This window comes from Schistocerca gregaria, chromosome 4, assembly GCF_023897955.1.
Source record: "Schistocerca gregaria isolate iqSchGreg1 chromosome 4, iqSchGreg1.2, whole genome shotgun sequence".
Classification (NCBI taxonomy): domain Eukaryota; kingdom Metazoa; phylum Arthropoda; class Insecta; order Orthoptera; family Acrididae; genus Schistocerca; species Schistocerca gregaria.
In genome coordinates, this window is record NC_064923.1 from 444532504 (window position 1) to 444549206 (window position 16703).

A 16703-nucleotide genomic window follows, 5' to 3' on the forward strand; every position below is an offset into this window, starting at 1 on the left:
TTTTCATTGTTTAATAAATAAAATAGTTCGTCCCACAGCTGCCTGAGTGCAGGGTAAAGCAACTCTCTCATTTTGCACTCATATCTTCTTGAAAAGATAAGGACAATGTGAATAAATAACAAACAGGCAGTTTCTAAGTACTTCTTGCTGCATTCTTTCTTCGCAGATAACAGCAGAAATCACTCCCTTAAAACTGCACCATAGCTTACTTTATAGGGTATCCCCCAGCTATTACAGAAACATTCAACATTTCATAACAATGCAGTTCGGGGAATCCAAAGACACTTGCCCAGTCATGTTTTAGTACTATTGAAACAATTAGGATTTTACAAATGGAGAATCAACAGATGAAGTAGAAGTAACTTTTTGGGTGCCAAAGGGAAGTGTTTTTGGACCCTTGCTGCTCATGTTGAATATTAATGACCTTGGAAATATTTGTAGCAGAGCCCTAGACTTTGATTTCAGAGTGGTGCTAAGACTGGATAGTTCCTTTAAATTTACAGAAATGCAAAACAGTTCACTTCACAAACCACAGAAAAGCAGTATCCTATTACTACAAAATCAGTTAGTCACAACTGGACTCAGTCACCTCATACAAATACTGCTTGTAACAATTTGTGGGGATATGAAATGCAATGATCACATATGCTCAGTCATAGATAAGGATTCTATAAAGGATAATTCTTATAAAAGTCTTATGCATCACATCCTAGAATATCACTCAAGTGTTTATGATCAATATCAAATAGGGCTAAAAAGGGATATTGAACATATATAAAGAAGAGCAGCATAAATGGTCACAGGTTTTAGGGAAGAGAGAAAAATGAATAAATTTTTTTTTTCATGAAATGATTTTTTAATTATTTACACACTGTGTTCATGTAACAAAACCATAAAACCATTTTTTTTCATGCAGTAACACCAACAACGTGCTTGTCTGGCAGTGAGAAAATTTTCTTCGTTATCTCCTTGTATTTTGCAAGAGTATTCTCATTCTCACCTGGAAAAGAAACATTAATTTTATGAGCAAACTACTCTCGGTTTCAAAAATAGGGCATTGTGACCAGCTTACAAAACATATCTATTTATCTCAGTGCTGACATCTGAAGTACTAGTCAAAAACAAAATAAAGCAAAGTAAACTGCAATACTAAAACTGCTGTTACTGACTCATGTAACTCTGTTGAACAATAAAAATTCAAGGAACTATGAATAATGTGAATATCCTCAAACACTCTTTTAAACAAATCATTGAAAACATTTCTCATTTTCAGTAATAAAAAATGTGAAACTATTTATACACTGTCTATTTTTCCAAAGTATTATAAACAACACAAGTACCAAAATAATAGACAGGGTCACTCTCATATGCTTTGCCTTGCAAATTACATAAAACCACACAAAAAGCATGAGAATACAGTGACAGCAGGTAATGTAAACAGTAAATTTGCAAATAACAAAGTGCTGGTTTTGTGTGTGTGTGTGTGTGTGTGTGTGTGTGTGTGTGTGTGTGTGTGTGTGTGTGTGTGTGTTTCTGTGCCCCACAGTTCAGTCCACTGTAGGTGAGTGGTTCCCTTTCCCTTACTTCACTTATTGCCTTTATAACTGATTATTTTAACTTGATGAGTTTTAACTAGGTGAGTCAACCAAGTATCAAAAAACTTGAACAGGAGAATAATGTACGAAGATTGATAAAACCACTGTATAATGGATTGAAGACCTAACAGAATGAACAGAAAAAGAGATTTGTAAAGGGAAAATGCGTAAATAAAAGATGTTTTGAACTAAAGAGTATGATGTAGAAGTTAGCAAGTATAAAGAAAATTATGGTAACTTCAACACACTAATTCTCCAATAAGAAGTGGTTCGTGGGAATGGACACATGCCTAATGGCATTCCAGAAGTAGTCCATCGGGTTTAGACTGGATGAATTTGGTGGCAAAGACATCAATGTGAGTTGACTATCAGGCTCCTCAAACCCCTGAAGCATGACTTTGGCATTTTGACATGGAAAACACCTTCCATTTTTACCACAGATCCCATCAAAGCCTAAGTGAAATATTCCCTTAAAGCAGAAATCTGTCACCGCTAATATGTATCCATGGTGTGGTGAATGTTTCAAGCAGCAGCAGCAGATTTTCGCCTGAATGATCATGCATCCGGGCATGACTATCGCCCTGGTGTAACAAGAAATGTGATTCATCCAGCCAGATGAAGCATTTACACTGATTCATGGTCCAGTCTTGATTATCCTATGTGAACTTCAATCGTAAGTGGTCACGTCATTGGATCATCTGTTTCAGAGCCCATGTTCAACATCGTGTATTGAACGGTGTGCTCTGAAACATTTATGCCTGTGCCAGCAGTGTACTCTACCATCAGACTTACCAAAGGTCATCATCTATCCTGCTTCACCAAGTAGGCAAGTCTCTGACCTCCATGACCCATGATGAGGCATTGACATCCAACTTGTCTGTTTCGTGGTTTCACCATTTTGTAATTTCTTTCCATTGATGCCACAACAGTGGCATGTGAACAACTGACCAGCTTTATGATTTCTGAGATACTTGTTCCCAACTGCTGGGCAATAATAATCTGCCCTTTGTCAAAGTTTCTAAGGTCAGTAGATTTCCTCTTTTGTGGCGTGTATCATCACAAAACTGATTCTCTGCGAATTTGTCATAATGGCTTGACACAACAATGTAGCAATTTGTATCTTACAGTACTATTTGAAGTATCCAAGAAACCACAGACTTATATGGGCTCCTTAATGTCATCACCTAATCTTGTTCCTCACTCCTTAGCCAGCTGATTCAGTTCCTCATTCAGAACAATCATTGCAGTATAGGGAACTGATGCATTCCTATAGATTTTTCATGTGGCAATAAGGAAGTGCTATTCCAAATGCACCATTTCATTAATCGAGCAAATAATACCCATTGTCAATATAACAATGCAACTTAACATAGCTATCTGAATAGGTAAGACAAAAAGAAAATAAATTGCTCATTTAAATGAAAATAGCATCTTGATACAGAATATATTAATATTCCTTCTTTGTTCCATATGAATATAATGCCATGACTGAGAAAACAGACGAACCTTCATTCCATATGTTTGACACTGCATCCCTGTACTCAGATACATTAGGAATGGATGATATATCTTCATTTATGTCTTCTACATCACCGTTTGGCCATTTCAAAAGTTTGAGAATACTATGACGAGATAAATTGGTGTCCCATCTATAATATTCCATGTCAGCTTCCGTTTTCTCTTTTTCCCAGTCCTCAAATTTCTATAAATCAGAAAATGTCAAACATTATCTGTTGTTCTAATTACAACAAATAATTAATTTCTATAATTTCATAATTTTCAAAAATAAGAATAACAGCAGTATAAATAAAATACATACAACGGACTCATGTACAACTGCTGTCAAAAGATACATGGCATAATCATAATTCTGTTTCTTCAGTGGACAACGATCAGCTGCAATGGTCAAAACATCTGTTTTGGCATCATAGCGTTCTTGAACAAGCCTCTGCAATTTGTCTTTTGCATGATCATCTAAACTAAAGTTTTTAACTTTCACCTGAAAGTAAAAACAACTATTAAGATTTACTGAAAACTCAAAAACTATACTAAAGTAACTCATTTGTACCTACCCGAATTGTAACTATCCTAGCCTTGGCATCCCGGATTGTTGGTGATGAATGACAATAGTCTGATGAAATTACTTCTAAAGGAAAATACTGTTCTATCTTTTCATCACTGTCCAACTCTTCAGGCCATGGAGTACAGAACTTTTTAAGTGCATTGCAATGTTTTTTAACTGCTGGAGGAGTTAGATGAAGAAAGTTAGGAATCTTCATCAGTTCAGCATTTCCATATTTTCCTGGAACAACTCCTTTTTCAACATACCCCTGTCGAACAGGCAGAGGTACAACTGCAGGATGGAAGGATCGAGGGCCCACCCAGACATTTGACCAGTCTGCATCAGGTGATAGCTGGTTGCTTCTATTAAGTAAAACAACAATACATTTTTAATCCCAAGAAATTACTATTTTATAGCTAACTAATTAGTTAACATTCTAGCATTATAATGTAACCTCTGTTAGTGAAACATTTAACACGTTTGTAACACACAGACAGAGAGGAGGGGGGGGGGGGGGGAGGTGCAAGGTACAAGGGGGGATGGTAATACAAATAATATGAGGCAGTCATCATCATGCATGACTTTCTTTATAAGCTCGCTCTCACCTATTATAATTTCCTTAGCATGCACTTACAATTGATTATTGAAGCACGCACTTAAAACTGATTATTGTTATACCTTTCTTCAGTGTAAGAATAATGCAATAACACATCTCACAAAGCTAGATAGGAAAGAGTGTTTAGAAATATAATGACTCATGGCTTGGGGAACTGATCAGTTGTGGGCATCTCAAGATCAAAAGATTTTCCAGTAGTCTGCAAAAAAAATTTAAATTCTTGCATTTTACAGTCGAACTTTCAACTAGTCCAGAACTTTAATGACAATGCAACTTTTCTTGGGTCAGTTATAATGACAATTTATTTGGATAGTAATTTAGAATTGTACTGGATCACTGCATTTAGTTGGACATTATTTTTAATAAGCATGTTCATAAAATATGGCACCTGTCAGACAATGTTTGAAGCATATAAGCAGACTGAAGCGATGAATGAAAACTTGTACCAAGTTTGTCTCCCTCCTCAAGCTAAATTTCCATTCACACATCAGCCCACTCGGTTTTTCTCCTAAATTCGAATAGCATTCGTGTAATGAAACTAATAATCAGCATTCAAGTTTGCAGATCCCTCTCTCCATGCCAACTGCCAGGCAATTACATTTTTTTTTGTTTTTGTTTTTTTTTTTGTTTTGTTATCTAAACAGTAGCTCTGGTAAATACACTGACAGGCGAAAAATTGCAGTGCCAAGAAGTAACTGTGCAATGTAAACGAAGTTGGAAGGCATGTTGCTACATATAAAAGATGATATCTATTCAAATTTTGCACTAGTCACATAACAGCAGTGCTAGTACTGCCACTGCCAAGGATGAAAATCAGGTTTGCTTTAAATAAACACTGTAACAATTGCGAGCATTACTTACCTTTGAGACTGCTGTTAGTCAACAATTCCTTTAAGTTACTTAGATGCCATTATTGACACCTCACTGTATTTGAGTGAGGTTTTGTCTAATGCAGAAAGACTTGGCAGGAATGTAGCCAGCCACTGTACATGGTTACTGGCAATAGTGGTCACAAGAGTATACACTTACGACCAGGCTCTGGACAGCCAACGAGGCACTACAGAGGAGGAAGGCCTTAGCATTCAGTGCCTCGCTCTGGCACATCACACTTCATCTGCAGCAACTTGTGCAGCATTTGGTACAACAGTAACACAATAAACTGTTACAAATCAGTTACTTCAAGGACAGCACCAAGCCAGAAGCCCTGTAGCACGCATTCAAACCACCACAATTTGCAAATTCAGTGGTGTCACGTGAGAAAGCATTTGAGGCAAGGGTGAAGGTCTTTCGTGTTTTGTGATGAAAGCTGGTTCTGCCTCGGTGCCAGTGATGGCTGTGTGTTGGTCAGGAGGCGACCAGCGGAGGCCCTGAAACCAACAATCTGCATGCTCACGCACTGGACATGCACCTGAACTTATGGTTTCGTAGCACAGTAAAAGAACTCTTGTGGTTATCCCACAAGCCATGACTGCAAATATGTACGTCATTCTGGTGATTCAACTTGCTGTGCTGTCATTCATGAACAAAACTCCAGGGAGCATTTTCCAACAGGATAATGTTCACCCACATACCACTCCTGTAACCCGACATGCTCCACAAAATGTCAACACGTTGCCTCAGCGTGCTCAATCAACGTACCTGCCTCCAAGTGAGCACATATGGGACATCATCAGACAACAAATCCACAACCATACACAAACAGCATTAGCTGTCCGTGTACTGACTGACCAATCGCAACAGGAATGGAATTCCATCCCACAAACTGACATCCAGCAGCACCAGTACAATGCAATGCATGCACGTTTGCATTCAACATTCTGGCAGTTGCACTGCTTATTAATGTACTACCATTTCACATCGGCAATGGCTTATCTCGTGCTTACATTAACCTGTGATCTTGCAATGTAAATCATTTAAATGAGTTTCCTGGGCAAACGTATTCCTGAAATTTCATTACTCTACATTAATTATATTTTGGCATTGCAATTTTTCTTACCTGTCAGCATATATTAGGAGCAGCTCAGGCTGCAGGTTATATTCCACATTTTTTCTTAACTTGAGAGTTGAATAGTGTTGGCCAGATTGCTTTTGTTGGTATATACAGAGTTATCCCAGTCAGCGGTTACATAGGGACATTCAGTTTACAGGAATTCCAATAAATTACTGATTGTCGTTTCGTCGTCTTATTCCCCTTCTTTGTAACCCCCCCCCCCTTCCCCCCAATCCCCTACATCACACTGAATATCTTAAGGTTATACTTATATATCAATTGTAACAAACTATGAAAACAATCAATTATTGACAAAATTATTTAATTGGATAAATAAAAAGTCTACTCACCAAGTGGCAGCAGAACACACACATAAAAGACAGTTGTAATTGGCAAGTTTTTGGAGCCAGTGGCTCCTTCTTCAGGCAGAAGGGCAGGAAGAAGGGTAAAGGACAGTCCTTTTCCTTCACCCTTCTTCCTTCCCCTTCAATTCTCCTTCCTGGAGGAGGAACCACTGGTTCCAAAAGCTTGACAATTACAACCGTCTTTTATGTGCGTTCTGCTGTCACTTGGTGACTAGAATTTTTTATCCATCCAATTAAATAGTTATAATACATTGATAAATGAGTATTAGCTTCCTGCTTCAATATGAAACACATCATCTGCTGCTATTATCTCCATGGCTACTTACAAACAAGGTGTTACACACTTTTATATTTATCTGCTGAAAGACCCACTACACAAAACATAAGTGTAACAACAGGATGCCTAATCAAAACTTCTACCATAAACTTGAACTGTATGGAGTGGTGATTTTTTCCCCTTTTAGAGTCAAAACTTTCCCAAACTCAATTCTGAACATAGCCAAAAAATTATTAAGTTTAATGAAAGTACAGTAGGTATTAGTGAAGACTGAGCTAAATGACAAATATATAGCTGATAAAATATTCCAGTTTGTTAGTCGAAGGCACAAATATGATGATGAACATCTGGGATAGGAAAGAAGCCAAACAAATATCTTAAATAGAAAATCAATATGAACTGATAGGACAATAAGCAAAAAGACCAAAAGAGAGAGTCAGAAATTTGGAAAAGAAGAGGATGAAACCAAGAAATGACACTGCTTATAAGGAGAATTAGAAGTAATTTCCCAACAGTGAAGTGTGATGGTGGTGATATCAGAACAACTGATTTTCAAGTGAGAAGCAATAACTGAGATAAGCAAGGAATTAGAAACCAATATGACATTGTACACCTGCTCAAAGAGTAACAAAAAAGAAAAAGGTGTTTAAAATCCTACTGGTCATTTAAGACAGAGCCCCAACTTGAAAAAATAAGAATGGGGATGAAAACTGCCTATTGTTTTCTAAGTAACTATTCCAGCATTTCCCTTAATCAATTTAGGGTCACTGCCAGTAAACCCTCAATTCTTTGAAGAACTGAACTCCCAAATATGAATCACTTTCAAATGTCTGATTACCTTACAAATGAATTAAAGTGTTATATATTTGTCTTAAAGCACGTAAATGAGAAAAAGTTTAGCAAAAGTTTGAAATTATAGTTAAAGTTTCTCAGAGCTCTCATTATGAAACACTGGATGAACGTAAACAGAGAAATTTGTGCACCATTTTAAGCAAATGCAAGTTTTTCATATGCCTCAATGTTTACATCATCATATCTTCCAAACTACATATTGAACAATGATTTAATTTTGGAGGTTCATTCAGTCTGTAAAAAATATTCAAATAGTTTAGCAGTAAAGATTTAATAAATTAAAACATCATGCCTGATGCTGAAGTTTGACTGCATGAATAGCAAAAATGTAGGATGCGATAAGCTTTTCCTATCGTCGTTAACTGGGAGGGTGGGGTTGTCAGTGTGTGTGTGTGTGTGTGTGTGTGTGTGAGAGAGAGAGAGAGAGAGAGAGAGAGAGAGAGAGAGAGAGAGAGAGAGAGAAGAAAACTATCTATAGCAGCCCTGTAACTGACAAAACATATACTATCAAAGGGAGACACAATTGTGAAACAACACAGGTCATATACCAGCTGTTATGTAAACATTGTTTGGCCTTTTACATCGGCATGACTACCACCAAATTATCAATTAGGATGAATGGGTACAGGGAGAAGGTATATACTGGCAATATCCAATATCTTGTTGCTGAGCATACTCCACAATATGACAGTCATGACCTTGGTGCCTGTTTCACTACACTCACCCCAGACACCAGTTTCTCAGAACTCAACAGGTGGGAACTAGTGCTAAAACATGTCCTTGATTCTTGCCACCCACCTGGCCTTAATTTACATCAATTTCTTTCATCTCAGCATTTCTTCTCAGTAGCTACTCTTTTCTTCACTCCGTTTTAGTTTTCTACATCTTTCATTGTCTTACCCATCTATTTTTCACCGCCCCCCCCCCCCCCCCACATCTGTTACGTATAATGAACTTAGCTTTTCACTCTTAGTAACTCATGCATAAAATTTAAGCAGTAATCTCTGTCTTGCAAATTACCGTTTTCCACCTTTAAGCTCTCAAGTTTTCAAATCTCGGCTGATGCAGTCCCCAACAATCAGTCTTTCCTTCTCATCCCATGCAGTAAGTCTTCCCTGACCCGCAGTTCTTGGTGACTTTTCGGAAATCTACTCCTTTTCCTAGACCTCTCCAGTCATTTTTCTTTGCCTCTCTTCCTTCCCCTTCAATCCTTCTGCCTGAAGGAGGAGTCACTGGCTCCGAAAGCTTGCCTAATTACAAAACCTCCATCCATAAAATTTCTCACCCCACCCAAACCATGCACGGGCACCTTTTATCTTCTCCCTAAAGATCCACAAACCCAATGATTCTGGCCGTCCTATAGTTGCCACTTCGCAAGTAGATTTTTTTATCTACCCAATTAAATATTTTGTCAAAAATTGATTGTTTTCATTGTTATAAAAGCTAAGAAAGCTTAACCCACTTTGAAAAAGTAGTTAATCACAACTGTTATTTAATCTGCACACTGAAGAAGCAAAGAAGAGAGTGAACGCTGATATTTGAAGAATTCTCTAATGGAAGGGGAAAGTATATGACAGAGAAATCCCAAATATAAGCTAAAATGAAAACAAAAATAATTAAAAGTATCACACCAGATATATTAAAGGTGGGAAGGAGGGAGGAGGCAGAAGATACACGCTGTATATAATGTAGGATTAGACAATATGGCCAATCTGAGAAAGAAATGAATGCAGAATGCATAGGTGATTCACATATTCTTCAGCTTCAAAAATTTACCATACAACCAGTTTCAGATGTCAAGCACCCATTTTTCTAAGTTTCAATTATTGGTAAAGCAGCTACTACCTGTAATTGGCCATTCCATGTGACAGAATGGGACATTCACATGACATTTTCACATGCTTCATAATCCAAAATTAAATTTGTATTTAAACAGGAGCACTCTTATCGTGTCCATAAAATGGTATATCTCTAAATATAATTTCAGTAAAATAAAATGATAGAAATATTATCTAGTATTGTGTAAATAGCTAAAACAGACTTGTGATGGATCGAGACTCGGACAGGGCATAAAAGCCATGTGTGGTAACATGGTATAAAAATTTTGTGAAATTACAGCCAACTGCATTCTGATATGTTTCATGCTATTTTGCCAAAAACTGACACTTTGTGGCCGTGGCTGTGTACAAAATACAAGTCGACTTTTACACAGAAGATTACAGCAACCAGCCTCTTTTTACAATGCTATTTAAACACTGCCGTTACAGGTTTTGAACTGACAAGTTCTACTTCAGATGGCTATTTCATGTTTTACATTAGATTCCACCTTTCACTTCCCTAACTGACAAAATTTCCTTGGGGTGGTGGTGCCAATGAAGAATCTGTGCCACTATGTTCTAGTGCAGGCTGCTTATGGTGTTGCAGCAGTGAAAACTATAGTGCACTTTTTTATGTATAAATATGCACATAATGTAAAGCACCACTCACACACTAAGAAGTTTAATCACATGGAGGTATGTATACATCTTTGCATATGTCTTTCCCATGAACGTATGACAATAATTTATTAGGCTAATATTACATAGAATGTTATCATTTAAACTATATTAAGTTTATTCCTAACTGAAGAAGAAATGAAATGATCGTAAGCATTGCCAGCTGGGAGGCCCCATTCGGCACAAACTTCAGCTTCCTGGTGCGAGTCTTATTGCAGTTGACGCCACATTGGGCGACTCTTGTGCCAGTGATGAGGGTGAAATAATGATGAGGACAACACAATACCCAGTCTATGAGCGGAAAAAAATCTCTAACCCAGCCGGGAATCGAACCCGGGCCCACTGCTTGGGAGGCAAGCATGTTACCATTCAGCTAAGCAGGCAATATTAAGAGAAACATGTAATGTGTCAAACATTATTTAAGATACAAAAATTTTGAAGTTTTATTTTATGAAAGTTCTTTTTTAATTTTATTAAAATAACAACTCAAAATTGATTAAAAGCAGGGACTAATTAACTTTTTTAGTGTCTTCCAGCTAGTGTTTTGAATTGTGACAAAATGCAACAAGTTATAAAAACATAATTTGAAGGTTAAAAATTTTAAGATGCTGAATATTTCCATATGTGACTTTACCCTAATATTTCTTTCTTATAAAACATACTTGCATTGAAATAACATTGCATTGAGACTCAGACAGGGAATAAAATCCACATGTGGTAACATATAAAAATTTCGTGAAATTACAGCCAACTGGATTTTGATATTTTTCATGCTATTTTGTCAAAAACTGCCTTATTTGTTGTACTGTAACAGAAATAGACAATAAAACATAAATTTTGTATGGCATTAAAAGTTATTCTTGCATTACAGAACAACAATTAAATTTTATATATCGGTGATAAAATTACTACATAAAGAATTTATAAAAAAAACCAAACACAGGAAGTTAATCGTGATATATCTCATAAAACAAGTATTACAAAATTGTTGTTCAAGAGTTTCTTTTCTTATTAGAAGATAACTGATTTCACCCACGATTACAACAAAATTCCCTGTATTTTATACAGATTTAGTAATTTCGAATTTTTTGTGCACAAATTTATCTACAATAATGAAGGATTAAATTTTTTGTGAGTCTGATTTCACGTTTGGTAGAATGGGCCAAATCTGAAAATGGCATCTGAAACTGTTTATTCAATCAATTTTATTTTGCAGTTTAGTCTGTGTACTACGAACATACCATATTCTACACCACTTGCTGTTGCTCTGTGGTACCATAACAAATATTACCATGCACATGTAATGGTGCCAACAACAGAGAAGGGCAGAGCCGAATTTTCTGAAAATGTAGATATGTTTGGAGCACACCACTGGATGTAAGTGAAAGAAAATACATGAGAAAATCAACACTTTTGATATCCCCTGGATATCACTTAAGAATGAAGTAATCGAATACAGAATGGAAATAAATTAATAGATCGGTGAGGAATGAAATGTGTCTCAAAAAACTTACCACAAAAGGAAACGACTGCTCAGAACAAATGCAAGATAATGTGGAATAATTACACTGGAAATGAAGAGACCAGTAACAGAGGGGTAAAAATCTGTAGTAGGAGCAGATTGTAGTAGTAACGGTGGTGGGAAAGGGGGGAGGAGGAGGAGTGTGAGAAAGATTTTAATACAGAATAGAGATGACCACAAATATTACAGTTACAAGGTGAATACAAGATCAATACAGGAAAAATGCATGGTAAGGACAACATTTTATCAGTGAAATGAATGATGACAGATGGGACAAAAATACAAATTAATATGATGTTGAAAAATAATAACAACGGTTCAAGAAACAACAATCACTCACTGGACAGATGAGCGATTATTAGCAGGTCGGTCTGTAAACATGTATGACACATGTCATGGAAGTTCAGAAGCTGAAAATTTTGGGAGGGTAATCTAAGAACTCCTATTTCAACTTCACTGTGTTTTAGAGTGGACGACATGTTACACAGTTATTAGCTCTGACAGCCTCCTTTGACCACAACAGCCCATATTCCTTACCGTGGTGGCAGTACTTCTGGTTTTACAATTTTTCTTCTGGATTCTGTTTGCTCCTTCTTTGGTACCAGATTCAGCACCCTGAACTCATCTGCAAAAATAAGTGGTACACTGTATTGTGTCTGACTACTTTACAATTACTCTTTGAAAGAAAACATTATATGCCTGTACATAATAACTATCCCTAGATAATCCATGTGTTAACCGTTTTTACCATTCAATAATAAAAAATACGCCATGATAATCACCAAAGTGGACTCAGTGGTTATTACTGACAATAAAGTTAGTGTCCAGTCCCTAGTGAATGAGACAGGTACTAAATTTGAGGATACCAAAGCAAAAGCTGAAATGCTGAAGTCCCCTTTGAAATTTTCCTTTACAAGGGAGAACCCAGGGAGTGGTCCCAGTTTAATCCTCATACTGCTGAAAAGATGAATGAAATAAGAATTGTAGTTGGTGCCATAAATGATGGTTGTCGAGTTAAGGCTAGTTCTGCGCACCTATGTCACGCATTCTCCAACACCCAATGAGTGTTGCAGTGTTCTGAGTGCTCCCCTGTGAATGTGTTTTACAGTGTGTTAAATTAGATCGTAACAAGTTATTTCATGTACTTTTACTCCATTTGTTGCAAGTTCCCATCGCCGATGGTGGAGGTAAGCAACAAATGCTACATAAACAAGCGAGACACACAATTTACAGGATATACGCTTTCTTCAAAGGTAAACCACTAATATGCATGTGCCACAACTACTTTGAACCAGCAACAATGCAATCCCCGTCCAAGCCTAAAACTGCGTGAACCACCATTGTTTGTGAATCAGACTATAGTGTCAATGGGATTGAAATCATTAAAATTCAACAAGACTCCAGGGCCCAATGGAATCCCTGTCAGATTCTATACTGTATCTGCATCTGAGTTAGCTCCTCTTCCAACTATAATCTATCATAGATCCCTCGAACAAAAAGCTTTGCTTAGTTCTTGGAAAAAGACACAGGTCACATCTGTCTACAAGAAGGGGAGTAGAAATGATCCACAAAATTACCGTCTTGACATCAATTTCTTGTAGAATATTAAAAACATAATGAGGTATCTTGAAAATAACAACCTCCTCAATTCCAACCAGCATGTATTCCGAAAACAATGCACTTTTCTCACGTGAAACACTGAAAGCTTTGGATCAAGGCAGTCAGGTGGATACAGTATTTCTTGATTCCAAAAAGCATTTGACTCAGTACCACACCCCTACTTATTGTCAAAAGTATGATCATGTGAGGTGTCACATGAAATCTGCGACTGAATTGAGGACTTCCTGGTAGGTTATTTTGGATAGAGAGTCATCATCAAGAGTGGATGTAACTTCAGGTGCGCTCCAGGGAAATATGTTGAGATCCTTGCTGTTCATGTTGTATATTAACGACCTTGTAGACAATATTAATAGTAACCTCAGACTTTTTGCAGATGATGCAGTTATCTGTAATGAAGTACTATCTGAAAGAAGCTGCATAAATATTCATTAAAATCTTGATAAGATTTCAAAGTGGTGTGAAGATTGGCAACCTGCTTTAAATGATCAGAAACGTAAAATTGTGCACTTCACAAAATGAAAAAATGATGTATGTATGATATCAATGAGTTACTGTTGGAATCAGTCAACTGATACAAATATGTGGGTGTAACACTTTCCAGGGATTTCAAGTGGGATGATCACATAGGCTCAGTCGTGGATAAAGCAGATGACAGACTTCATTTTATTCGTAGGATACTGGGGAAGTGCAATCAGTCCTCAAAAGAGATTGCTTACAAATTACTCGTGCAACTGGTTCTAGAATATTGCTCAAGTGTGTGGGACCCGTACCAAATAGGACAAACAGTGGAAACTGTACATATAATTACCGAGAAGGACAGCATGAATGGTCACAGGTTTGTTTAATGCATGGTAGAATGTCACAGAAATACTGAAGGAACTGAACTGGGAGACTCTTGAAGATAGGCATAGCCGGCCGTTGTGGCTGTGCGGTTCTAGACGCTTCAGTCTGGAACCGTGTGACCGCTGCGGTCGCAGGCCCGAATCCTGCCTCGGGCATGGATGTGTGTGATGTCCTAAGGTTAGTTCGGTTTAAGTAGTTCTAAGATCTATGGGACTGATGACCACAGATGTTAAGTCCCACAGTGCTCAGAGCCATTTGAACCATTTTTGAAGATAGTTTATGTCTATCTCGAGAAAGTCAATTAACAAAGTTTAAACAACTGGCTTTAAATGATAAGTCTAGGGATATACTACAATCTCCTATGTATCACTCATATAGGGATGATGAGGATAAGATTAGAATAATTACTAAAATCACAGAGGTATTCAAATAATTATTCTGCACACACTCCATATGTGACTGGGATGGGAAGAAACCCTAATAACTGGTACAGTGGGACATCCTCTTACATCTGCCATCCCAGCACCCTATTTATTACTCCATACCTCACTGGAATGGAACAACTGAATTGTGTTCTCTTCCAGTAGTCTGTCTACCTCCTACAGCACACTGAAATGAGGAACAATCAACTCACTATACTTTACACCAGTTGTTCCCAGCATGGGGGTAGTTACCCCTTGAGGTGTAAAACAAGATTTTCCAAGGGATAAAATACCAAAAGTGTGTGATTTTGTTTGTCAAGAAATTAAGTTACTTTTAAAACATCATCATTATTATTATCATCTTAGTTTTGCAAGACTTTAATACTGATTGAATAAGTTATCAGTAATTACTTTTTCTCAATTGCTAGAATTAACACATGACATCATACAGGGGAGGTTACAGGCACTTCACATAGAATACCAATTACACAATTACTTATTATTTTGAACAATTCATCTACGAAAGTAAAAACACGACATATGTAACAAACACTAAATATCTCATGAAAATGTTTTCTGCAAGTTGTAGGTAGTTCCTGCAATAGGCTAGAAATTGTTTCATTACTTACTTTGAAATGGATATATAAACTAACTGGCAGCACTACACAGTATTGTTACTGGATAGGTCACACACAAAGTCTTGCGATGTCTGCCACTTCAGAAGTAAGGAGTCCAGCAGTCAAATGATTCAGAAACAGTAACTATGGTGCACACGTCTTAACTAGGTGGATTTTAAATGGGGATGCATAGTGTGGGTGAAACAAATGTAACTAGGGTGAGGGGTAGTGCAGAGAAAGTACGCTTTATAACAGGTGCCTACTCTGACTGTGAATGATTGTTACCTATCGTGACTGAATTATTGGTGCGCTCGCAACTCGCTATTCACGGGTAATTGCTCCATCATTCGTTATAGCGCGTGCGAATGTGTGCTGATTTGAAACTCCCTGCCAGATTAAAACTGTGTGCAGAGCCAGGAATCGAAACCAGATACTTAAGAAGCTGTGTGACCAGGTTGTGAACTGTGCGTGGATAACTGTAGAGCAAGTGTCGGCGAAAGACAAATGTTCTGGCTTCGAGTCCCGCTCCGGCACAGTTTTAATCTGAAAATAATTTTCATTATATGCAGTGTCTGTTGCAGTTACCGTCCACATAGCGCGGCTCCCTGTTCTTGGTGCAAGTGTAAAACGTTACACTGTATGTGTAAATGAACTGTGAGAAATACAGAAGAAACGTCCGGGGAGCATGAACAATAACACAACCATTGACCACAGTTTGCTTACTTCCTTCCCGAAGGTTGTGGCATCTTTATTGTGTTATAATAGTTACAAGCACTAAAAAAAATGAGCAGTTACTGTCTGATCCAAAGCCAAATATTCATACCATCAGTGTTTGTTTGCAGTCGTTGAGAATAGTGGCGCCTCGCCAAAACACATACTTCAGAAGCAGCCAGTCTAGCCTGAAGCAATGGACAGGCATTATCACATAACCTAACAAATCCTGCCATCACAACACAAATGTAAACACAAACACACGACTGAGACTGACGGATGCTCAAAATCCTTATAGCAGAGATAATACATAATAAAATAGCAGAGAAAGTACACGAGCTCAAATAGATACGTCTCGCCAGAAACTGGCTGTGAGATGCTAACACAAATAGTGTGAGATATCCTTATAGGAAATAGTATTAACCAACTTTGATTCCATAAAGAACCGTTGTGCATAGCGACTGTAGACTATAAGGAAGGAGAGACCATGGAGGTAAAATTACCTCCATGGGAGAGACACACAGCAATCAGTCGTAATCCCATAAGTTTTTATTATTCTTACAAATCTAGATTTCGGCAATAAAAAACCACCTTCATTGCATCTGAGTTATAATTTATCAGACTCGCGGCAGTATATCCTTCCATATGTTCTTACAGGTGTATAGGCAGATGGAGCCTGAGATTCCTTTTGCGTATACACCTAGAAGAACATATAG

At 37.4% G+C, this 16703-nt stretch overlaps 1 protein-coding gene across 1 annotated transcript; it reads right to left on the reverse strand.

The window, feature by feature from the left end:
- Positions 1 to 832: 832 nt before the first annotated feature.
- Positions 833 to 16349, reverse strand: LOC126267470 (28S ribosomal protein S35, mitochondrial). The gene is made up of 6 exons (XM_049972738.1): positions 16100 to 16349; positions 12312 to 12399; positions 3668 to 4019; positions 3415 to 3594; positions 3102 to 3297; positions 833 to 1000 (listed from the first exon to the last, which is right to left on the reverse strand). Exons 1-6 carry the CDS (start codon positions 16221 to 16223, stop codon positions 909 to 911), a joined length of 1032 nt encoding a protein of 343 aa, XP_049828695.1. The 5' UTR covers positions 16224 to 16349; the 3' UTR covers positions 833 to 908.
- Positions 16350 to 16703: the final 354 nt, after the last annotated feature.

Excerpts from the sequence above, each read along its gene's own strand:
- LOC126267470 (XM_049972738.1), bottom strand. The coding sequence starts at position 16,223 with ATGGCAGGATTTGTTAGGTTATGTGATAATGCCTGTCCATTGCTTCAG. Across the intron at positions 12,400-16,099 it reads ACTGCAAACAAACACTGATG|ATGAGTTCAGGGTGCTGAAT; the intron begins GTATGAATATTT and ends TTATTTTTGCAG. Across the intron at positions 1,001-3,101 it reads GTCAAACATATGGAATGAAG|GTGAGAATGAGAATACTCTT; the intron begins GTTCGTCTGTTT and ends TTTCTTTTCCAG.